Source organism: Vicugna pacos, chromosome 16 (assembly GCF_048564905.1).
Source record: "Vicugna pacos chromosome 16, VicPac4, whole genome shotgun sequence".
NCBI classification, from domain to species: domain Eukaryota; kingdom Metazoa; phylum Chordata; class Mammalia; order Artiodactyla; family Camelidae; genus Vicugna; species Vicugna pacos.
Window position 1 is genome coordinate 35,696,771 of NC_133002.1, and position 24,565 is coordinate 35,721,335.

Genomic DNA, 24,565 nt, shown 5'->3' on the forward strand with positions numbered 1-24,565 from the left:
ATGTCAGGAACACTAATGAGAGGCTGAAAGGAACAGGACACTGACTCCACCTCAGAAGCACAGAGAGGAGCCAGCTTCTCATGACATCTGGCTCCTTTTGGAAGTGCTGCTCTGACGTCAACTAAACTGAGAATAAAATTCAAAAATGACTAGATAAGAAAGAGGGAAATCACTTCTCCCTAATAAAGCAAAGTGACAGAAGCTTCAGAAATGCCAAATGTATCAAAGTGCAGCCAGATGTCAAGGTGCTCTGGTGACAGATGCAGCAGAAATACAGATAGACTGGAAATGCAAAGGGAACATGCAAAATACGGAAATAGAAACCACTCCCCGGAAAGCACAGGTATGATATAAATCCAGGGAGGCTACAGCACCTCTTCAGACAACACGGCAAATGTGCATGAGGCTAATAGCACATTTAATTCTCTGTTGTACAGTTGGTAATCGCAACTGTTACCTAAAAGTACTTGCATACTATCTCCGTGGCATGGGCTTGATGTACAAGGTATTAGACTCAGTTTGTGCTAATTGCAACACTTGGAATGCACTGAATTAAATTTCACAAATAATAATCGAGCACCTACTAATTGGTGAGAAAGACCTGAATACAAATCACTGCAGTTAAAGGCTGAAAAAGAGCTCAATTCCAGCTGAGTCTCCTGGAGGCTGTCACTGAGGAGACATAGTTGAGCAGACCATGTAGGGTTTCATAGGCTGAGGGTGAATATTCTAGGTAGAAGAAATTGCATGATGCCTGTTTCGGTGCTGGCCCAAAGAGAGAAAGGCCGGGAAGCTCGGAGGGGGCCTGATGGTGGCCTTGACTCTTCTTTGGTGCTCCCCTCATGGAGCATTGCTTTGCTGTGGAACTGGAAATTGTTTCATCATAAACTTTGTGTTTCTGGTGTCTGCTTTCTTTCCTTTGACCTCCTACTCTCACCTTTCCCATTTCCTGTGGGTCTGGACAATTGTACAGGGGGAAGGATAATTCCACAGAATGCTTGTTTTCATTTGATTCAAATTAAAAAAAGAACAGTTAAATGCTTTATTATAAAGCAATCTGGTTTCTGGGTCCACAACAGCCCTCCAGGCAGCACGGGCAGCACTGGAATGTACACAGAAGTTCCCGGGGAGGGCTCTTTGTCCCTCCTTCCGTTTGCTCCCCTGAAATCTCTCTAGAGAACACAACCAGATTCTGTTGCCACCCAAGGCCCCAGTTACAGCTCTTCAGTGGTCTCAGGTGCCTTGTTGGATTCCAGGCTTGAGGCCCCAGACAAAGAGAAACCTGACCAAAGCTGTCCTTCTATGGAATCTCGACATGAAACTGGGCTTGTGTTAAGCTGTAAAATAATTTTGCGGCAGGGTGAGAGAGGGCTCAGAAAAGCCTACCATTTTCCACATATTGCTTTAGCATTTCTTTGTTGGTAGTCCCCTACAGTTTAATCTACTGCAAATGAGATCTTAAAAATCAAGGGCCTCCATATTCTCATCACGGATGTTCAGAAACCCCACTGGTTACCAATCTTGAAACCATATCATCCAGGACTAACATTGTGGTCTTGGCTGAAAACCTCGAGTGCTCTGGTTTTCCCTCAAGGGAAGGAGAGTGCTAGCCACGTAGCGAATGCTAATTATCCCATGATTAATGTGAGGCAGTGCATTTAATTTGATGACCCATACATTATTTTGATTAGGAAAAAACATTTTTGTATTGACTTGATATGTGTTACAGGCACTTTTCTTTCAACTAGGAAGCCTGTCGAAATGATATTCTGGAAGGGAGATCTCACTTACACGACCCTCCCCGCAGAGACAATGAGGCTTATGTAGGCTCCATCCCAAAGAGAAGGGATGAGCAGAACTGGCAAGGCTGAATATTGTCCACAAAGCACATTTACCTGTTATCTTGAGGCACATGTTAGAGGCCCAAGTCATCTGACTATGGATGGGTATGCAACGTAAGTGCAATCCAACCTTACTGTCAGCTGTCCCTCCACCCAGCACCTGAGCAGAAGGCATGATCCACATTCCATCTGCTTAGGATTTTCAGTTTCATCTGCCTCACACACATTGTTGAAAATGTCCAACCGGACTGTCTCAGGTCGGGTTGGTGGAGGTGAGGAATGAGCCATTTCCCAATTCTTCAAGGAGGTAATATGTCCTATTTAAATACCAGCAAATGAATAATAGCCAGTAAATAAATACTGAATGCTCACTGTATGCCAGGGCTAAGAGCTTTACACACATCAGTTCCAGGCTTCTCACAGCATCCCTTTACGATAGTTACTATTGTTATCCCCATTTTATGGGTGGGGAAATCACACAGACACAGGGCAGATAACTTGCCCCAGGAGCAGATGGTGGAGCAAGTCCATCCTGAGACAGCCATGCTGGGTCTCACAGGCCACTGCTCGGTGGGTGGTCTTGTGAGATGGCAGCAGAGGGGAGACAGTGTCAGGCTCCCTCACATTCCCTCTCAGTTCCTCCAGGACCAGTAGTGTGGCACAGGCAAAACTAACAGCAATTTCAGATGCAACAAGCTAAGTGGCATGGACAGGAAGCTGGCTGATGGAGACACGTGGTGAAATAGTCATATCATAATTAAATGCCGATATATTCCACCTTCAGTGCTGTCTCTAAAAACTGTGGTGGATAGAAGGTTTTGGGAAAGAACCAATTGGCTGGGTACAGCACTGTCCTCTGGAAACTTATACATAAGTTGGATGCCATTGTCCTAACCTGCAGAAAGAGACCCTGGTTTTCCTACCATGTGGCCTTCCCCACTTCCAAGGGACAGTTGTGAGTATAGGGGAAGTGGTTTTACTCAAGAAAGCAGACCAGTCTCCACATCCTTGGAGTCCAAACTGCTGTGAACTTTGGTGTGAATTGGCCTGATACCCTGGGCAGTACCGCAATGGCTGAGGGTGTGATTTTAAGAGTCTGGGGAAGGATGGCTGGGAAGAAGCCAGTCATCTATTCACTGACCCACCTGGGGTAAGGTGAGGGTCTCAGACTCATCTGATTTCCTTCCCTTTACTCTCCTTTGCTCTGGGTGTCTGAGCATCAGCCCCCTCTCCTGCCTGCTCTTTTGAGAGCTTCCAGAAGGCTGAGTGGTTCCGTAAGGTTTTCCCAGCTGTGACCCAAGTGGAGTGTCACCCAGATATTTCCCCCAGCCTGGCCAGGAATGAGTGGAATGTGAGCTCCAGAGGAAGACTCTGGTCAAGTTGGGGAGTACATCTCCTTTTAGGGAGGGCTGTGAATCAGATCCATTTCTGCACCCTGCTGTTGCAATGGAGCAGACTGTGAAAGGGAAGATTCTCAGAGGAGCTGTGTTTTAATGTAGCAATTTGATTCAATTTTCCACTCTATAAAATTACCCATCACTGCTCGTTGCTTTCTAACAGACACCTTCACTCTTAATTTAACAATCCTATCGAATTCTGCCAGGGAAATTGGAAAAATTTATCACCTGTGAAATTTTATTTTCCTTTGGTTGTATCTGTTTTTGTAAAACTTCATTAACGACGATGACTTGCTGAGGAAATTATCATTTTTTTTTTTAACTTCAGACACAAGAAATGGCTCGACCTCAACCAAGATATCATTTGCATGATAAAACACAACAAAAAGGCTGGGGAACTTGGGACCGGCAGAGGCTGGAAGTGCTGGGAGAAGAAGCAGGCTCTCCTTGTGGTGGGCGAGGTCTCAGCAAGACCTGTAGCCACAGCCCTGCTCTTCGACTCTGGAAGCAATGACGTGGCTTCTCCCCCAAGGGAGAGATGAAAGTGGCTTTGACAGGGTTGGACCCTCCTCTTAGGAAGCTTTGAAATGCAAGTTGCTTACTGAAAATGCTTTTTAGCAACCAGCCCTGTCTTCAGGGGCCTCAGTGTTAGGCTCACCTTAGTTCCTAGGGTTCATCTGGGATTGAGGCTTAAATTGCTATAAATTTAGGCTTAATTTGAATTTCTCAGCAGAGCCCTGAACTCCTGGCAAATTTCCACGGGAGCGATCTTTCTGAATGGACTTGAAGATTCAGTGTTCCTGTGGTCTAACTACCTCACAATTAAAAGGCTCCGGCTTCGTTTTTCCACAGTGTGACCCCCCACTGTGCTCTGCACCGTTCAACAGCTGCTGTTATCCACACGAGAAGTGGCTGTGCCGAAGCAGTGATGATTACACATTTTTTTGAGATCCAGTTATCATGCCTTTGGAAAAAAGAAATATGTACAGTGGACCTGCTGTAACAGTGGGCAGAGACCACATGTTAGGCTTATTAGTAAGAGATGCGATTTGATTCGTGGTGTATCTGAAGCAGGCAACAGTGTGCTGTGCTCTGCCAGGGCTTTACTGTGTCACTGAAAAGGGTTGTCCAGCATTCATCTATATTTCTTCAGTCTTTTCATATCCTTCATCATTTTGAGGCAACATTCCATTATTCCCACAATTACATAGAAAAGAAGTTCAAACTAGAGAGTTTTGATGACTCATCCCCAAACTTGCAGTAAACCAATGAAAACCAGCATAAGTACTGACTCTTTAACCTGTTGACATTTGCAATAAATTACTTCACATGCAGAAATGAGAGATGCTCCCTGATCAACCTATCTTGTCCCCAGAGCAGGGGAGGCAGCGTCTGTGCTGGGAATCACAGAAGCTCCACAGAAACTTCCCTACAGTCTCTCCTTTGGAGGTTTGGCTTTCTCTGGAGTTGTCAAAATTATATACTTCTACCAGGTCAAGAGTTTCTAAACTACAGGAAGATGATTAGAAGATGAAATTTCTCACCTGGTAAGACTTCGTAAATATCGTCATCTTCTTTCTCCTCCTTGGGCTCTTTGAGCCCCACACTCCCAGGCAGAATAATGGGTCTGCTTTGGGAACCAGAATTTGGGGCGTCAAAACCATCAATATCATCATACATCTCTTCCTCTTCTTCTTCCTCCTCCTCCTCTTCATATGGAATGGTTAAGGAGCTCAGATCTGCCAGGGCAGAGATGAGAATGAATGAAGATAGGGAGAAAAAAGGAATACAGCAGGGAAGGAAAGAGGGAGAAGGGGGAGGAGTGATGAAAATAAAACATGTCAAAAGAAAATGAAACACTAGGTTAAGTGCTGTTATTTCTAATGCGGGCCATGGTGGCAGGAAATCTACAGAAAAGGCCAGACTAGCACTGCGTCAGGTTTAAACCATCAACATAAATCCTTCCTCGCAATAAAACTTGATCAGGACGAAGCAGCCCTGAAAAGTATGGGTATGTGAATGAGCACACGAGGCGAAGGGAAGAAAATAGGCCAGAAGAGGAAATGCCAGTGTGCCTCGCGCTGCTCGTCAAGTGGAAAACTGGAAGGGTCAGTGATGGCCTGTGGTTCTCCAGGGCGCACAGAGCCTGGGAACTATGGTGGCTTCCGCAGGGGATCTGAGCTGTCACAAGCTCCTCTCCCCTGCGAGCTCATGCAGAACTATCACAGGTTTGTTTGTAAAGAGAAAAGCGGGCAAAGGTGGAAGAGGAAGAGAAAGTGGGATGTGGAAAATATAACAGTAATACAAGACCAAATGGGATGGCTGAGCGATGTGGTTACCATGTCCTTTTGCAGCTGTACGGTCTGGCTGACCTTAAAGTGGGTCACTGCATAGAGGATGTTGAGCCATTACAGCACTGGGGAGCACAGGGCAGGAGAGGGAGATTGGTTTTTTATTTTAATGGGGAATTGGGAAGGTTCATTCTCTGACGTGTAGTACAGAGTGCTCTCTGAAACTCTGCTGAGGGGCCTCTGCAGGATGGGCGAGAGCAGTCAGGGTGCTCTGGGGAAGGAAAGGATGGAGAGACATCCGACGTTCATTTCCAAACACAATAAAACTGTTTGGCTTGATTAGGCTTTTAATAAAGATTTCACAACTATTTTCATCTCAGTTCTGGTGCCACCTCATCTGAGGAAGGGATCAAAGACACATTTGTGGCTTAAACCATATGTTATTATTTTGTTTGTTTTAAAATAAAATGGGATGAATAATTTCTTCAATGTGGGATTCGGAAAGTACCACAGGGTACAGCTCAATAAAGCTGCTTTGAGTTTTATTGAGGCTTACACACTTAGGGGTATATTACACGCATAAATCCAAGGCACCTAGATGAGAGTGTACCCTGTGGTCTCGCCATCAATGTTCATGTTTGCCTGGTTCTAGTCTATTATACGTGACGCTCTTGGTAGATGCAATCGTTTGTTCTTGTGATAGCAAAGGCATAAACTGAGCAAAATTGGCAATTGTAATTAAAGCTCTGGTGCTTCCTTCTTTTTATCCACAATAAAAACTTATAGCAGAATAAAAAAACGGAGATGAAAAGGCTTGATGTTTTTAGGCTGACGCACTTCTCCCTAGGTCTTGGGCCGTGGATGAAGCTGGTGTTTCTGCCTTTCTTCAGAGGCAGGGTCCTGCCATGATGTATCATGAGGGTTATCTGATGCCAAGCGGCAGACTCAAGGTTGGCTGCTTCTACCTGCCAGGTCGCTCCCAGACAAGGCTTCCTGGGCCACTGTCACTGCTGTGTCTACAGGCTGGCCAGCAGAGGGTACTCTAAGAGCAATCATTTAACATCTTCAGGCAAGATTCTTCCCATCCAAAGCAAGGAACATTTTATTGTGGTTTGGGAAATGGCAATTTGTTTTTAATGTCTGATGTTCTTGAAGGCCACCTAGATGTGTTTAGATTTCCATTTCCCACTAAGACTAAAACTAGGAGGTTTTGGACTTACACCACATCTAGATGACTTAGGTATCACGAATTTCTTTCCCAGAATACAATGGGTTAGGGGACATTGAATTGAGCTGAACTGGTTTTCAGAATCTCCTTTTCTGGTGATTACAAATATTACAGACTTGCCTGTAGGTAGGTGGATGAGCAAGAATGATATTAGAGGTCATCTCCAGGCTGATGGCTTCTTTTCCTTCTGATTCATACATGGTACTATTTGTTGTCCACACATGAGGGACATGGTAGGCAGAATGGACAGATAAATATATACTGAAGCCTATGGATTATATTTATGCAATATAACTTCAACCACAAATGCTCTCAAATACTGTTTCTGTAATAATGATACTTACCCTTTAATAAGAAACTTATTTGATCCACCCAGTCTCTGGCTTCAGCTGGATTAGAGGCTGTAAACTAGAGAAAAATTGGTGAATTAACTTATCACTTTCACTAAAATTCCCATGAATCCTACAGGGAGGTTCAAGGGGAGGAACTTTGTGAGTTGAGTTGCAGTCAAGTTGGAAGCTCTGAATATGAATTTTTTTGCCTGCTTAACACATAGAAAAAAGATTAAAATCTCACTCAAATTGATTTTTTTCCTTCAGCAATTTTGCATACCCAATGTTGACAGCTGGATTTGAGTCCAGAATTCATGTTCATCTGCATTCATTCATCTGATTACCCACTCATTCATTAGGCATTTATTGAGAACAGTTTACAGGGAAAAAAAGGCAAACCCGAATTCCTGACTTCAAAGAATAATGCAAATGCATCAGTACTGGAGACGACATACTCTCTTGATATGGGGACACTACAAAGTAGGTACATTGATAAAAGCTGGATACTGAGAGAAGACAGAGAGTACTTATTGTTGCCTATGGGAAGCCAGGGAGGCTTGTTAAAGTAATACTGTTTTGGTTGGATTTTAAAAGAGTTGGTGGAAACTGACTTGTGGAGGGAGCTGGACATGTCAGGTAGTGAGAACCAGCTGCCAAAGATTAGAAATGAGACCACCATGCACAGTGAAGGTAGGCAGACCAGCTCGACTAGGTAACAGTAACGGATGAAGCTGGAGAATCGAGATCGGAGAAGAATTGATGAAAGGGTTCTGAGTACTAGGAATTCAGATGTAAAATGTAGGCAACAGGAAGCCACTGTAAATCCAGCAAAAGGAGTGGGAGATTCTTTCATTAGTTGTGAGTAGGAGAGAATAAAATAGGGAGAAATTAGAGAGAGAAGACCAGCTAGAAGACTTAACTAGTCTTCTGGGTGAAGCGATAGGGACTTAACTATTGTGATGGCTGTAGGAATAAATCAGAAGGGAAAGATTCAAAGGATATTGTAGAGGAATAATCCACAGACCATGGTGATGACTTGGATTCAGCGGGCCAAAGAAAAGAAGAAGTAAACAAACTCTACATTCTGATTCACAAAACAGGCCAGTCAAGCATCAAGCTTTAGTAATTTTTTCTTTTAAATGAATCAATTTGAAATGATTGTTCCTGAAAAACCTTTTTATTATCTGGCTATGATGGTAAGATAAAGATATGTGCTGTATAGGAAACCTAGATTCCTGCTTAAAACTTATTAATGGACATGGTCATTCTTGATTTCTTAAAAATATATTTCTATAAAAATGTCTAGGGAAACTGACTTAGACTTAGATAAATTTTACTTGGATGAGGCACAATCAGAACTGATAGAAATAACTTAGATACACACCCAGTGCATACATCTGTATTATATGTATCTATAAAAGACTCTACAAGAAAGTTTAGTTTAAATTAAAAAAACCTTTTTTTGGAGTTGCATAATTAAGACCTAGGGCATTTACTGAAATAAGTGTTAGGATACTGCAGAATCATAAATGGACGAGTGCTGAGAAAAATTTGAAGAGGCAAAGGGTTATTCAAGTAGTTACTATAAACCTTAGCATGGCTTTTCTCTTTGTCATAAGTTAACCAAAGGTTTTCTAAATTGCTTTAGTAAAACTGTGATAAAAATACCCAAAGAGCAGGAGACAATAGGCGAATATACACATGTAAAAGTATATTTTTGGTGAAAAGCACTATATTCCCATAGTCAGATATTTGTTTTGGTGCCTTAATTAATTTTATAATAGGTAATAAATGCATTGCCTATTATATTACTTTTTATAGTATATCAAAATATATAAAAATGAACACAGTGAAGAATGTCTTTCTCACCCGCACTCAGGTCCTCTTGTTCCTCACTTATCACTCTTTCTACTCAGTAATCATTCCTGCCAGTATCTTAGAAATCCTCCAGAGATGTGTGGTGCATCTACACACAGGAAGATTATTTTGGAGAGCAAGATGAATATGGGAAAGTAAATTATTTTTCACTCTACAGTCAGATCTCTCTTTTTCTGGGTTTCATGAAAGGAAGTGAAGATAATCAGTTGAAAAGTAAAGAGAGTAGGAGTTAAAGTCATGAAATTAGACTATGAATAAAGAATTGCAATAGATAAGACTCTCGCCTATGGGGTGAGACTGAGGTGGTGGGGGATGAAGAGACGGACGCCAAGCAAAGACAGTATCTGAGACGTAGGTGCAACAGATGGGTGGGCATGGCATGCCAAGGAGAAAGCTCTTGGTAAGAAATGAGAGGTAATGGAGAAAGGATGGAACCCAGCATAGCAACCACGGTTCACGTGCAACATGGAGTGAAACTGCAACACTAATGAGGATCTCCATCTCCTCGGCTCATCCTACCTCATAGCTGCGCCTATCCTGGGAGGTCAGCTCAAAGCAGGATTCTTTCTTGGAATCTTTTCGCAGGTAGGGGGCCATCCGTACACTGTAGCCCTTAATGAGAAAGGTCCCTTTGGGCTGCTTGCCTGCAAGACAGGAAAGCTCTCAGTATCTCTAGAGAGATGCAACTGCCAAGGGAGGGCATCTTCTCTCGTATGTAAAATCAAAGCACAGAAACAGCTGTTACATCCCCGAGGAACCACAATAGTCAAGGAAAGGTTATTAAGGGAGCTTAAGAAGAGGCTACTGCGACAGTGAGGCAGATATCACTGCCAAGCTAGGGAAATGCAACATGAAAGGTTATTTTGCCAAAAGAGTACAACAGAGACAGAGAATTTATTAGAATGTTAAGAGATCTATAATAACAGAAAGAAGGAATTATTACAGCAGGGAGAGTGTGGCTGTAAACGGGAGGCTCTGGAAGGTGATTATAGAGCTGAAACATTATTATCAGGGCCAGCAGAGCTCACATTTGAGGGGAGGGACAGCTGCGCAAGGGGGCATTATAAGTTCCCGGGAACTCCTCCTCTGCCCTGTGTAGCTTTTGGGCCAGACTGCTCTCCCTCTCCTGCTGGTCCGGAGGGAATTTATATTAGCAGGAGAATAATGAAAACTCAGTATTTTAGTCCCCTTGGCAGAGGTCAAATTGGGAAGAAGCAGAGAACTGTTGAGTACCATTACCTGGTGAGGAAGGAGATAGAAGGAAAAGGACCCTAAGAGAGGGAAAGGATAGACTACTCTGCCTGTCACTCTTTTTAAAAAATATATAAGAAACAGGAAAAGAGGGGGGTGGTCTCCAAGCATTCTGTGCCCTTACGGTGTGGTTCGGGCAGAGCATGTAGAATGGAACCACAGTGTCTGGGTGATGCTTTCTGTCCTGGGTCATGTGGAATGAGTTGCTTAATAAGTGCTTTTTGATGATGATGATGAGACAGATGGCAGTGGGAAGACAATATTAAGAGAAAAGAGAAAAGAATCTGTCTTTACCTGGTTGAGATAAAAGAAATACACAAACACTCTGCACTTACTAAGAAAATGTTTTGGGCACAATAAGGAGTAACTGGCGAGAAGGGAGCCATGCAACAGTGCTTTTTGACACCAGAATCTTTTTTGTTAAAGTATCTCTCCTTGTTCTAACTGGCCACTAAAACGTTTTGTTGTTTCTTTGGTCACTGGATTTTATTTCACTCTGATGGCAAAATGGTCAATAAAAGTCTCCAAGCCTCTTGCTCTTGCTCTCCCCCCTCACCTTGAGTAGAAAGGATTCTGAATCAACGAATGTGATAACGGGTTTTATATCCAGATATGCCAACCATGTATTTAAATGCAAGGGAAATTGTGGACATTTTATTTTTTTTTACAAGGACATAAATGTTATGTTAGTTTGAAGGTTTAAAATAAGAAAATAACACCTGGTTGGCTTGTATGCCTAGAATTCAGGGGAGAAATCATAGTTGCTGGATTTGAGAGTGGGCTGGAGGTTGGAAGGATGCAGGAGACTTGTTACTCAGGTTTTGAGCAATGCTGCTCTCATTTCCAAGTAGGGCTTCACACTTCACCCCTCTGTGGGAAAGGCTCTGAGGAATCGTGATGGTGAACCCAAGATGAAGGTCAGTGACACCTGCTGCAGGCAGAGAGGCAGAGTGAGGTAACTGCCTCGAAGCCAAGGGGCAAATTCCATATCACTTAGCAAACTTGTTCTTTCTGCTACCTTAGTGTTCAAGGTGCAGGAAGTCCAAAGGCAGCTGGGTAGATACCTGATTATTCTCTAGACTGGATATCCAGACATTGGGAGAGAAGTAAGTCCAGGAAAGAAGGAAGGGACGAGAAACAGAAAATTATTGGAGGGACAATAAAGGATCTCCTTTGGATCACTGGCCTCTGTAAGAAGGTGGCAGAGCCTAAAGAAATCCCCCGCAAGAATTGCTACTTCACTTTATCTCCCTCGTGCTTTGTAGAATTACTCCCGGGGCTGTCTAATTGCAGGAGCATATCCCCTATTTGAAAGTTTGCATCCACCTACAATGTTAACTTTTATCTTGTATTTATTTGTAGCTGCCTCCAATTTGTGCTTATATCCTCTGTTCCTTCTCACGAGCTGAGCAAATGTGTTAAGCATGGATGAGAGGTCTTCTAGGGATAGCTCATGAGTGCTGTGCTTGACTGAGTCAGTGGTGGCTCATTAAGAAGCTGCTTCTGGCTTGAGTCAACACTTCGCTGCTGCTGCCATCTGGCTGAAAGGTGTCTCCTGGGCTCAGCAACCACCTGGGTCTCAGTACTCCACAGCTCTAGGGATGTCCACTGGATTACTTCCCAGGAGCCAGTAGGATAAAGTTTGGAGCATGCTCTTAAAGAGTATGGGTTCAAGGGTTCCATTTCTGGGTCATTGGTAAGCTGTTAAAATCTTCCTCAGAGTTAATTTTTTCAATATTTTAACTATATTATTAATGCCCATAAAGTGTTGGAGGTTTTCTTTTAATGCCAAGGTGCTCAACTTCAATAATGTGTTGTTATTAGTCATAATAAAAGGTGATCTTTTAATATGCTGACCACACTATCCTAAAGTTTAAAGGGGATGTAATTTCTAAATTGGCATCTGAGTTTTTGGTGATGAGCAACGTATTATTTACCTAAGCTTTTTTCTTTCCCAAGCATGTTCCTTTATGGGTGTTAGTTAAGGACTGCTAAGTTGAGATCTAAGTGCTTGAGAATTTACGAAGTGCTTGCATCCAGGAGTGAGATGCTGCTGTGCAAATGAAGAACACTTACTTTTCTCATTAGCATAGTAGTAGAAGAGGCCTCTGCTGACAACACACCATCGCTTCTGCCACTCTGAACCAAAGAAACTGTGATCTAAACGGGACAGCAGTAAGGGACATAAATTCAGGTAACTACAATCACTGAAGAGTCTGCAAAATCCAACAACACACAGTCCAGTGTATTATTGTTTTATTTCCCAGGTTAATGGACTGTAAAACCCTCCCTTTCACTCCCACAGGTTATCCCATATTGACTCAGAGTCCAGAGGGCTCACTCAGTTAAAGGTCCAAGTTCAAAACAGGTTTTGCCTGCTCTGACCCCTCACAGCTCTCTCTCTATTTTCCCTTTATGTCTTTCAGATTCTAATCTCATCCTGTACTTTTAAAATTCTCCATGAGATCTTTATGTGTTGCCTTTTAGCAAACCAAAATGATGCTCCAGGCCGTGGGCATAAGAAAGGCTTTCTTTGTGCTAAAGTCAATTTGCCCAAGTATTACACCTGGTATTCCAACCCAAGTAGTACCTTTTCTAATCAAATGCATGAAAGCTGAAGATTTGGGCTTGTCTGAACCTTGGAAGTGGGCTGCTTCACATATGATATAAAAACTACACTCTTGGCAACCTAGTTTCAGTCTTTATGGGAGCACACTGAGAGATGAGAACAAAATATAGTCATTCATTCATTTATTCAACATGTATTTGTTGAAGCATCTGCTGTGTACCAGGTGAGTGGAACCAATCCCTATGCTGGTGAAGAGAAGATTTTGGACCATCTCTCGTCAGCCTACCCATGAACACCAGACTTCTTTCCTTTTCTTGCCTTCCTTTTGCCTTGCACCTGCCTGGTACAGTATTGGGCACAAGAAGGCACCCGCCCATGCTAGCTCTTTTTCTCCTCGTTTCCCTTCTTTTCTTGGAATGTTCTGAGATCTGGGGGTCTAATCAGTACCTTTGCTTTTCTTCTCTAAGTATCCTTGCTTGATGATATTATCAAGCTCTTGAGCTCCTCTTGTGATGTCTTCCATTCCTGAAAGGAACAAAAGCAAAATGTTTTGTTGAACTCTGACAGAATTTTCATTTATTTGGGCCACTTAAGATAATCCAGATTAATGAAGGGGGTTAAGAAGGGCTATTGCTTAAATACGGCGCAAAATAAAACAATTTCTAGATGACTTGGGTTGGGGAGTAAATTTTCTTTCTTCCTAATTGTATCTAATGTTAAAATTGCTTAAAATGATCTAAACATACATTAGTTTGTGCAAGGGGAGGTAGCCTAAATATGTATGGACTGACAAGTAAAGGACTCCAGAGAGTTAAGAATTTGCTTAAATAAACCCACACTCACCTTTCCCTAACAAGCAGAAAGCTACCTTAGTGAACATGATTTTCACCAAGTTCACACAAAGAAGGGCTATGCAAAGCTGAACTTGGCCATAACTGCCAAATCCTGGTTTTGTCAAAATAAAGGAAAGAGTCTAGGAATGGTAGAAGCCCTTTACACAGAGAAGACCTGGAGCTGACATCAGCCTTTAATCGTACGCCGCTAACATTTGTGGCTTTCAATTAGCCTGGCTAGGTGCAAATTTATTGAGAAGTCAAGATTCCAATCTATCTTCCACCACTGGGGTTTAGACTCATTTTACAGAAGGGAGGGGCAGAGGATAAAGAGGAAGAAATTTATTCCTTAAAAAAATAAAATGAAACAAGAACAACAACAAAACAAAAACAATGAAAAATGCAACTCTATATTTCTTAATTAGGAAAAATGAAGAGAGTGAGCTAGCATAATCCTAATATTTATTCTTTTTAGTCCCCAAACTCAAATCTCTTTTGGTTTGTCTTAAAAAAATTAAGAAAGCAAACAAAATATAAACCAAATTAAGGTACAACACATATGAAATGACTGGAGCATCTTTCCAATATCTGGAAACTCTTGAGTGGAATAAGTTTTTTTCAATCACACATTCGTTTTCTGAACAGCTACAACAACTAACATTTATTCAGTGGTGGCTATGAATGGGCACTTTGCTCAGTGCTTTACATACTTCTTGTTTAAAAATAACATTTTAAGACAACTTAAAATGCAACGAAAATTACCTTTTGCTTCTAAGCTGTTTCAAGTTTAGTTTTAAAAATGTAGATCAGGGGAGCTTCTCTTTTTCTTTTTTAGCGTGTCTAAGTGCCTGATTCTTTATCCTATCCATCCTTACTGTCAACTTCCTTGTTCATGGACTGTTTTCATTTGTGTGTTTTACAGTTAGCAAACTCTGTGACTGCTATAAATCCTCCCAGATGGGTCTCAGGGTGCGCACATGAGATGAACAGCAGCAAAGGAAAGTTCATTTGGCTAGAATTCTTTCATTTCTTCCACCTCTCTGAAAATTCTAATATCTCTTTGAAAATGCTCCCCAAGAAAACAGAAGCAGATCCTACTGAGGGTGAGGACCTGGTATGGTTTAGAAGGCCCTTTGAAGGAGTGCCCATCCTCTCTGCAGCGCTGTCAAAAAATTGCTCCTAGAGGCCCAATAATTAAATGAAAGACACAGGAAATAAGAAAATCAGGATCCCCTAAACCCTAAATCCATCTTTCTTCCTAGGTTTTTTTCTTTTTTTAAGGTCTTGTTAAACTTAGAGACACAGCTTCTTGTTAAAGATGCCGAGAGTCTGAATCATAAAAGACATGTTAAACGTTCTATTAGAATTCAAAGCTCCTTTTTTAATGCAAATCTAAATGCCATTTTATGGAACATCTATAATTATGAAAATGGGAAGACATTGCCTTGTGTGTGGGGAGAGTCTGTGAGTATGAATATTACATTAATGTGCCCACACCAGCTCACTGATCCTGCTGGCAGGAGCATAAAAAATGCTTGAGTGAAACTTTTATTTAGATGTTAAGACTCTAGGCCCCAGCGGGGTGACAGAGACAGTCCCTGTGAGTTGCCATCAGAGAAAGAGCTTGAATTGAATTACCCAGGGGGGAAGGAAGTAGTGATGAGCACTGCTTCGCTTATTTAATTTCATTTACTTTCAGTACATTATCAGCATGAGGCTTTTTTCTCCCCACCAGCTGAAACCCAAGAATGCCACCACCAAGAAAACAAAGACATAATGCAGCAGAGATGTTTGAATTCCAAGTCACTAATTTTAGGAGACTAGGGACAGCACCATTACCACCTTCTCACCCCAAAAGTCACACTTGGTTTGCTAAAATTGGGCACTGAATGAGCCCAATTTTGCTGAATTTCTTCTCTTGGTCATTTACCAACAAGATTCTTAAGAGTAAGAGACCTGGGAACACAGTATTTCATATGCTGTGTTTTTGTAAAAAGTGTTATGCTGCTTTATTATTAGAGGGAATCTGTATTAATGAGCTCTCTTTCCTGGTTTCCCTTACGGGCAGTGGAAAAAATGGGATTATAGGTGAAGTTTGGAATGGCTCTGGAAAAAATCAGATCAAATCAATCTTTAGTCTATCGATTGTTTTCCATGTACAAGGCACTCTGTGGTGGGTACAGTAACAGAATTCTCATGTAAGGCTGACCCTGAGCTCAATGCCATTTGCTCCACAATCTATCAGATAAATTCAGATGGGATCCAGATCTGTCCCAATCCTAGATGGGAAGCTGCTGTGGCAATCAAGCTATCTCCTCTTTCAGTGTCAGCTGAGGGTCCCACTGATGAAGAACTGGTGATCCGGAGGATACACATGTTAGCCACAGTCCCGGGTGGTGAGGCAGGAGGAGTCCTGTATGCCTGAATTTACACCTACTGGCAAATGAACCAGATCAGCAGAGCTCCTTAACGTGTAATAGCAAGTATGTAAATACCTTGTAGGATGGTAATAAAAATAGGAACAAGCTACAAACAATTGCATGACTTACTGTTTTAATGCAAAAACATTTATATTTAAGTATACAATTTTTTAAAAAATTGAGGCTTCTTGTCCATTACCTGAAAAAAGATATTAATTTAAAAAATAGAAATGATTTAGATTTATTGGGAATAAATGGCCCTTTGGAGAAACCTAAGGGGGTATCATATTATATCTGCACAAAACAGAATTATATCAGTGTCATAATCTCTCTCAACCATGGCACTTAACTAAATCTCTCAGAACGGCCCATATAAAGAAAAAATTCACCTAGCTGAAGGATGTGGGGCCATACAGATAAGATCAACAGAGAAGCATGTTATCCAGAAGTGATGGCCACCCAACTTTTATGGCAGGTGAAGATAAAAGAATTTCTCAGTTATCTTTTTCTCCTCATCCAGATTCCTTTAAACTCTTGTATCCCACCCATACCAACTATGCAGTAAAAAACGACAGAGTAGGAGTCCATCTCTCAGCACTAAACATGACTCCTCAGCCAGCCATGCACAGCGACAACAATGGGGACCCTTTGGAGTGTGATACATTTCCGTAAAGCAGTCAATAAAAAAGACACGGGAGCTTATGTGAGTCACGGCCTATTTAATCAGCTGCATTCTAGCCCACTGAGAAAAGAGAATTGGAGAAATCAGTTGGCACCACCACAGCACAAGGCTAATAGCATGAGAGGCCACACAATTTCTGATGCAAAAAGGTTGCAGCCCCTACAGAACAAACCAGTGCCCACAAACTTTCATTATAGGTAGCTGGCTTGCTCTCTTGCTCAATCGACTTGAAATGAAAATCAGTGATTAAAAAAAAAAATCATTTGTTCAACTCTTTCCCCTCCCTAAATTGTGGGCTTCTCCCATCCTCCCCTTTCCTTTTAATTTAAGTTTCTTTTCAGTTGTTTGAAGAAGGGGCCAAACCAACTCCACCCTAGAGACTGAAGCTAACAGGGGTGAATCAGACAGGGTGAAGTTATCAGGTTCCTTCGTTAAAGTATCCATGATAAAGGATAAAGGGGAGTTGGGATGGATGAGGTTGGAGAAAATCTAATATTTGAAGGCTGGGAATGGTCAGGTTCCACTTGCGATGCCAATTCACTCACAGATCACTGGTGTGTGTGTGTATTTGCAAAATGACACACAGACACTTCACAATGCCGCCACTGAAGAAGGGGGAAGGGGGCACTGAAGGTAGGGTGGGTGGTGTAGTTTTCTCCTGTTTGGTGGATGCTGACCCCCAATCTGCTCACTAAACCCTCTCTTTTGTATTTGGTTTCTGAGTCCTTCTTCAAAAGTTCATTACTGTTTCTCCTCAGCCTCTTGCATTTCTGGCTTATTTTTTGCTTTTTTCCCCTCAATTGTTAGGAGCTAGCCAATAAATGGCAGTTTGAGGTATCTGGTGTTCATCTCCTGCACATGATGCCAACAGGGAAGTTGGTTTCAAGGACTCTTCCTTCATTAGTACCTTGGGACAGGTTTACATAATTCTTAAACTTGTGTGGTTCCATTCGATATCTACTTGAGTCTACCCTTACTCCTCATACTTTTCTGTCTTTGTGCTTTACTTATTAAGGAATTTAGACCAACACAAGTAAGGTGAAAAATTCTAAATCATTAATAATAGGTAGAAGATCTAAAAGTTTCAAAGACATAGAAGCCACTCAAACAAACAGTTTTAATTTCATGAAGAAATAAACTGGGTAGCAGATGAAAGGAAGGAATTGAACACAATGTACTTTCAAGAGGTCAACAGACATAGAGGGCAAAAATAAAAAAAAGTAAGAGAGTGCAATAAAAGGATATGCAAGGTAAAGGAAACACAAGAGGAAGAAACCTGGAGCTCTCAAAAATTTGCTGCTTGGTGACCATTTGTAAGGCCTCTTCTGACAAAAGTGATGTTTAGAAAAGAGAAGCCGGTTCCAGGGTAGGGCTCATGCAGGAACCTTGGTCGTGATTCGTTTACTCTTTAAGGAAGAAGCCCTGGTGTAAAAAGAAGATTTTTAAGCTAAATATCCAAAATGGCTTCTTTTCATAAAATAGTCCATCAATAATGCCAAGCTACAAGGTAACATATAGAAACCATTAATATTCATGGTGTATGAAGAACCTTCTTGTTTCCACAAAGAGGCACCACACTAATTACCACAGAGGCCTGTGGTCTAAGGGGTGCTCCTCTTCCGTGTCTTCACTTTCTGTGGGATTTTATTCGTAAGAAGTGAAAGTATTGGGAGAAAGCCCCTCCAACTCCACGTATGATAACTTCACACTAATTCTAACACCTAAATAAATAGGAAGATAAACAGCATCTGGTAGGTAAATAGTTCATTTTAAAGAAAGACTAATTCAGTATAAAAATCCATTGATTCTTAATCATGGTATCAGGACACATTGGTGTCTTTTGATCGGTTGATGGTGTTGATCTAAATGGCAGAGATTTTGGATAATTCACTTTAAGAATAAGAATGGATTTAAAGTTTTTGTATAATAATACCACCCATTTGCATTCAATATGCTTTCTTAAGGGGAAAAGTCAATTAAAAATAACTTATAGCGTATCTTATTTATGCCACAGTCTATGGTGATTAAACACATCTGATGTACTATTATAATTGTGGCAATCAAGAATTCCCACAGAGCTTTATTTCCTTGAAAAAAATCGTGTTCCTTCAAAATCGTGGGTGTTCCTGGAAGTGGGTTGAGCAAACGAATGTTGGAGGGCATGAGTTATGGTGGGAAAAAGGCTGCGAATTCATGCAATCTCCAGACAAACTGTTTAATCCCAGGAAGCCTCTATGTCTTCTGAGTTGATTGATGACATAGCTTTTACTGAGCACCTTCAGCTTTATTTTTATCCTAAGAATCCAACCTTAATATAGAATCACAAAGATCCAAACGACCTGAAGTCTTTAGTAGCCAAACCACAGGCAGTGGCAGCAGACAAAGTGAGGATCCTGATACAAGCCCAGACAGCGGTGCTTCAAACGGCTTTGTGATGCTAAATAGGAGGAAAGGACTGAACATGCCAAACTGTCTTTTTACAAACCTTGAAGGATCACTGTATTCTCCTCTTATCCTGAGGCAGGTCACTTTAATACATATGTCACTTGAGAGCATATCTTTAAAAATGAATGACAAAATATCATTTCCAAATCTATTTACTACTCCACTGGACTGTGGTAAGAACGTGGAGAAAAGGGCAGAAGAAGAGAACAGCATGGCCTGGGTTTGCAGTCACTTGTTAACTAGTTTACCTTCTACCTGTTCACCATATCCTGACCGGAAATCATCTTTCTGAAACATAGATCTGGCCATGTCATACACGCTTTAAGCCTTCAATGGTCCTCCCTAACCTATAGGATGAAACTCAAACTCTCCAGCACACAAAAACTTTAAAACTTGGTCTCACGCTACCTTCCAGTTTCATTTTCTCCCAACCCCCATACTTCCTAATACCCCAGCAACACTAAGTAACAGGTTTTGCCTTCTGGAACGTGCCATGCCTTTGACACTGCCAGGGCTTTGCTCATGCTTTCTGTCCTGGCTAGGAATTCCAATCACTCTATCCCCATTTTCTGAAGAGGAAGGGCTCCTTTAAGACTCAATTCAAATGTCACATCCCCTCAGAATCTTTCTCTGTTTCCCCGTGTAGAATTGTATCCTCCCTTTTTTGTGCTCTAATACCACTTTCTGTAGGGCACTATGACAGCACAGTCTTGGCTCCCAGGGACTCTAAACTTTCCCCCCAGTACTCTCTCTCCAGTCTTGCCTCTTTGCTGAGGTTTACATAAGATCTTAGTTACTATATCAAGCTGCTAGAGACCCTGTATAAGGAAATAGAAAAGGGACTAGTCCCAGGGAAAAGCATGTGGCCGTGGATCTGGGTAGAAGGCAATAGGAGGGATGGCCTAGAAAGGGAAGGGGGGTAGAAAGGGAAGGGGGGTAAAAATAGATCTTGTGTTCATAGGTAGAGAGATATCACTAAGAAAAAAAAAAAAAGAGGGCAGTACAATTCATTATTCATATACCTGTTTCTCTCTGTATCCCCAGAGGCCTAGTACACACAGTAGGTGCCCGATAAATGTTTGTTAAACTGAACTGAAACCACTTCCACCCTTATGGGACTTGTGGTCTAAGAAGGCAATATGGGAGTGAATATTTGTTAGATAAATCATTTTCACCTAAGCCACAAACAGTAATTTTTGTTCTGCTGTATATTCACTATTTTAATCTTAGGGTTGGTAATGTAAAATAAGGAAGTAAAAAAGGGAAAGAAGGGAAGCTTAGCCAAGAAAGTCAGGAGGAAGGGGCAGGGGTGGTGTGGTGCAGAAGTCAGGAGGAATCACAGTACTGAGAATGACGGGAAAAGGGAAAAAGAGGATTTTGGAAAAAAAAAAAAAAAACAGCTAGGAAAAAAATGCCATGAACCTCAACTGGAGAGAACAAAATCTCCAGCTAATTTCACAGCCTCATTGAGATATCAATTCTCTTCACCCTAGAACTTATCTTCAGGATAAGATAGCTTCAGGAAAGCATCAAAGGATGGTGGTCCAGAGGAAGCCAAAAACAGACAAAGACTGAGCTAAACTGCAACAACTTAACAAATGGATACTGAATTTGCTTCAGAAAATAGCTGTTGATGGCAATTTCTGAGCTATAGGCTTTGGCTGAGAACTTGCCTCTTCTTTCCCTAGTCTTGTTCTTTTATTTCCCTGAAAAAAAAGGTATTTTTCTCTTTGAACGTCCACAGGTGTATCTGTTTGCATCCTGTAAGCAAACATGCTATGTGTGTGTGAGCACTTAATCCTGTTGAGGGTGAAAGCCGCGTGGGGATTAGTGCTCCATCAGTAGTCTCTATTTTAGTTATTTTCCAAACCAAAAGATTTCAGGGAGGAATAAAATGATAATTTTACCTTCTCTGTGTCTCTCTAGTGAAAAACATTCAGATATCATCAGAGCACAGCATTGAGAAAACTTTTAAAGCAAACAAAGCAGAAAATAAAAAAGAAGACTCAGGAACTAATTATCGTGATTCTCTGGGGGTATTTCAGGGTGGGTGATCTAATGAGAACTCTCACACCCGATCGGGGAGAACTTGATGGGAATGCAGTGATCTTAGCACTGTGGCTTTGACCTGGTATGCATCATCTACTGGGCAAAGGGCCACTCCCAAGCTGGACCTCGCTCCCAGCCAGCTCCCTGGGTGTCACTGTGCAGCAGTCTGGGATCAGAGATGGAAAAATGATGGCTATGATAGGAACCTTTAGGGCAAAAATCACCTCCTTTTCTTTGAAGTTACACATTTGAGATTTAAAATCTTTCTTGATTTTTCTATTTTATCAGACAAAACTCAAGCAAGTTTGAAGGAAGTCAAACTTTGCAAGGAAAAAATTAGGGAGGGGAAAATGAGGGTAATGTTTCTAGACCCAAAAATTTCCAACCAAATCACCAAGTCTGTAATTGCAAAATAAAAACACTAAATCTCAATATCTATTTGCACAGCTCATTAACTAAGGGCTCACACTCAGCAAACAAACAAACAAAAGAAAAAGAAAAAAGAAAAAGAAAGGAAGAAAAGAAAGGAAAAAACCTTCAGCACCAAATACATTTGGAAAGTTACTGCGGAGACCTGTCTTTCCCTAGGATTGAAACCATCCTGCTGTCAGATGTGTCCTTCTGTCTGTCTACCCTCATGCTTATTTAGAAAGCAGCAAATGGAGAGGAGGAAAAGCATCTTTTGTCAGACTGTGCTGGGGAGAAAGAGAGAACATTCCTTTCCCCACTGAGTATTATGAACATTATGGCAGGCGCTCGACCTGCTCTGCTACTGGGACAACATGATTTACAATGTGAAAAGGGAAAGCCTAAATCACCAAGTAATGAAAACATTAAAGTTAATGCATCACAAGTGAGGAATTTATTACCATTAACTCCAATAAACAGTTATAAAACACTCGTCCTTTCCTGTCCATGCACAGGGACACAGACACTGGACTTCATTAAGCTCAACTTTCTTTTCTTCTTCACTAGACTAGTCATGTGTGTTTGAACCAACCACCATTTATTGTTAAGTGGACTGGTTCATTTTCCAAGACTGTAGAAAGCTGAAGGCACATCCATTTTGTTTCACGGTGCTTGGTATAGACGGATGAAATAGTAAAGTTTAGAAGACATGCAGCTCGGTATTGCTGTATAAGTTTATTTAAAAGTCCCTAAAATGTATGTCTGATAAAAGCAGAGTAGCTCTTCCGAGCAGCCCTCCTCAGAGGCAGGTGTGTAAGTAATACTGCCTGGCGAGGAGGGTGGCATATTGCATGCCAACGCACGTCAGGGGCATTTAGCTGAATAATTTGTCCCTTGTTATTGTTTGGTAGGGCACCTTAGAAGCCTGAGATGGAAACCCATTTCCTTCCAACATCTTTCTCTGTCACAGGGGCAGAGCAGTTTATTACCTTCAGGTTGTTCACGAACAAAAGAGGCTGCCCATATTGGATGGCTAAGGTAGATTGGTTCTGGATTCATTTGTTTTAGAGGAAAAAAAGAATGAAAGTGTCTTTTTGGAAGGCCAACTCTAATCATGAAATTGCCTGGGTGTTACAAAGCAGACAGAAGAGGCAGCATGAAATTCAGGCTTCCCTGATCAAATAGTTACAACAGTAACAGTGATAATAGTAATACTTTACATTAGGATAGCACTCTGTTTAGTGTTTGTAAAATGCTTCCTTTTAAGGCACCTCCTTTATTCTGATACAGACAGAAAGACCTCAATAGTCTAGCTTCCAGGAGTTGAAACTGAGGCTCAGAGAGGGTAAATGACTTTCTCACACAACTGGCAGGAAGGAGAATCAAGACATAAACTCAGTTTTTTTTTTCAAAGCTGCAAATCCAGTACTTTTTGGCTTCACCATGCGACAATAAACATTTTATGTGATGAATAATGTTATAGTCATAACTATAATCTAAAGCCAAGGTGAAGAGTATTTTCATCCTAGATTTTTCAGCCCGAAGGGTTTCTAGGAGCCCATTCTGCTAGGCACGCCTGCAGTACCAGCACCGCTGGACGGAGCCGGGGGATTGTCCAGGATGCTCTACTCCAAAACGGAAGAGGCAGGTACCTGGGTTATCCTCCTGTTTGAGGTTCATAGGGACGTTGAGCACCACCCCTTCTCCCCACCTGAGTGGAACTGCTGGGTCTCTCATGAGAAAACTGTACAGAACATATGCAGGAAAGGACTAGAGCGGCTCTGGTGCAGGTCTGAGCTGCACACCTACCTACATTGCCAAGGCTACGATTCCTCTTAAGAAAGGCTGACTGTTAAAAAGTAGCATAATTTAAGGAGGTAGTAATACTTGTCAAAGAAATTCTTCTAATTATTATTTCATCACTTACTTTAGTGTTTCCATAAGGTACCCTAATGAAGAACTCTTAGATGAGGAGGTTACAGGTCTCTCTGGAGGTCAATCTATGCCACTCATTTTGCACATAGAGAAATTAAAGCCCGGCCAGCTATGATGTCATTATGTGACTCACTCAGTGATGTCATTATGTGACATCACCCAAGGTAATGTGACTAATTTGTTGCAGAGTTGAGAAGACAAAAAGAGTCTTCTGACTCTAGCTCAACATAATATCACTCTTTTACTCCCACAGTCAAGAAATGATCCTTCTCTAACCCTGGCCTGGGGGTTTAATTTCTGTGGGGAAACTAAACCAAAGAGGTCCCAAGTCTTGGGACACACAGTCCAGTGGAGATTGAGAAGCCACCCTGAAAACAGGTGAATTAAGTAATAGTCTATGCCCTGAACACTGAGGCCCCTAGCCTCCTTTTACTGCTCAGTTCCAAAACCACTGGTATTTGTGAATAATGGTACCACCAGCAGATCCATGGATGCTTCTCTGGAAAAACATGAATGGCCTCAGATAAAAGACCTGTAGATACTGACAATGGGGAGACCCCAAGCAAAATGGCTGAGTCTTCCCATCGCTCTCAACTTCAGGCTTTCTAAAGTGAAGCCCCTCAGTTGATATACTCCACCTTGGCACACAGAAGTTTCAATCTGCATTTTAGTGCGTCATTTTTAAATGACAAGCAAGAGTTGAAGATCACCAGACATTTGCAGAAAAGCTTCCAACATGATAGACAAAGACCAGAACATATAACACATAAAAGGGAACTCGGAGGAAACAGAGTTAATTTAGGGAGTAGAAAAGAAAATTAAAGATGAAAACAAACAAACAAATAAGCCATCATTAACATTCCCAGAGGGATGAGAAGACACTGAATTCATGAAATAAGAGGCTTAAAAAGAAACAACCAGGAAACAAGGACAGTCAGAAATTAAGTATACGTTAGCCAAAATTAAAAGCAAAATCAGCAAATGAATTGGCAGATGTAACTGAGAA

General features: G+C 41.6%; 1 protein-coding gene across 1 annotated transcript in view; it reads right to left on the reverse strand.

Annotated features, from left to right (window-relative positions):
- SKAP1 (src kinase associated phosphoprotein 1) overlaps positions 1–24,565 on the reverse strand; it is a 257,324-nt gene that overhangs the window by 31,387 nt on the left and 201,372 nt on the right. Inside the window, exons 5-9 of the mRNA XM_031686090.2 lie at positions 13,235–13,312; positions 12,295–12,378; positions 9,487–9,611; positions 7,102–7,165; positions 4,783–4,977 (exon numbers count right to left, since the gene is read on the reverse strand). Of these exons, the coding sequence (XP_031541950.1) occupies positions 4,783–4,977; positions 7,102–7,165; positions 9,487–9,611; positions 12,295–12,378; positions 13,235–13,312 (546 nt within the window). The remainder of the gene's footprint in view (positions 1–4,782; positions 4,978–7,101; positions 7,166–9,486; positions 9,612–12,294; positions 12,379–13,234; positions 13,313–24,565) is intronic.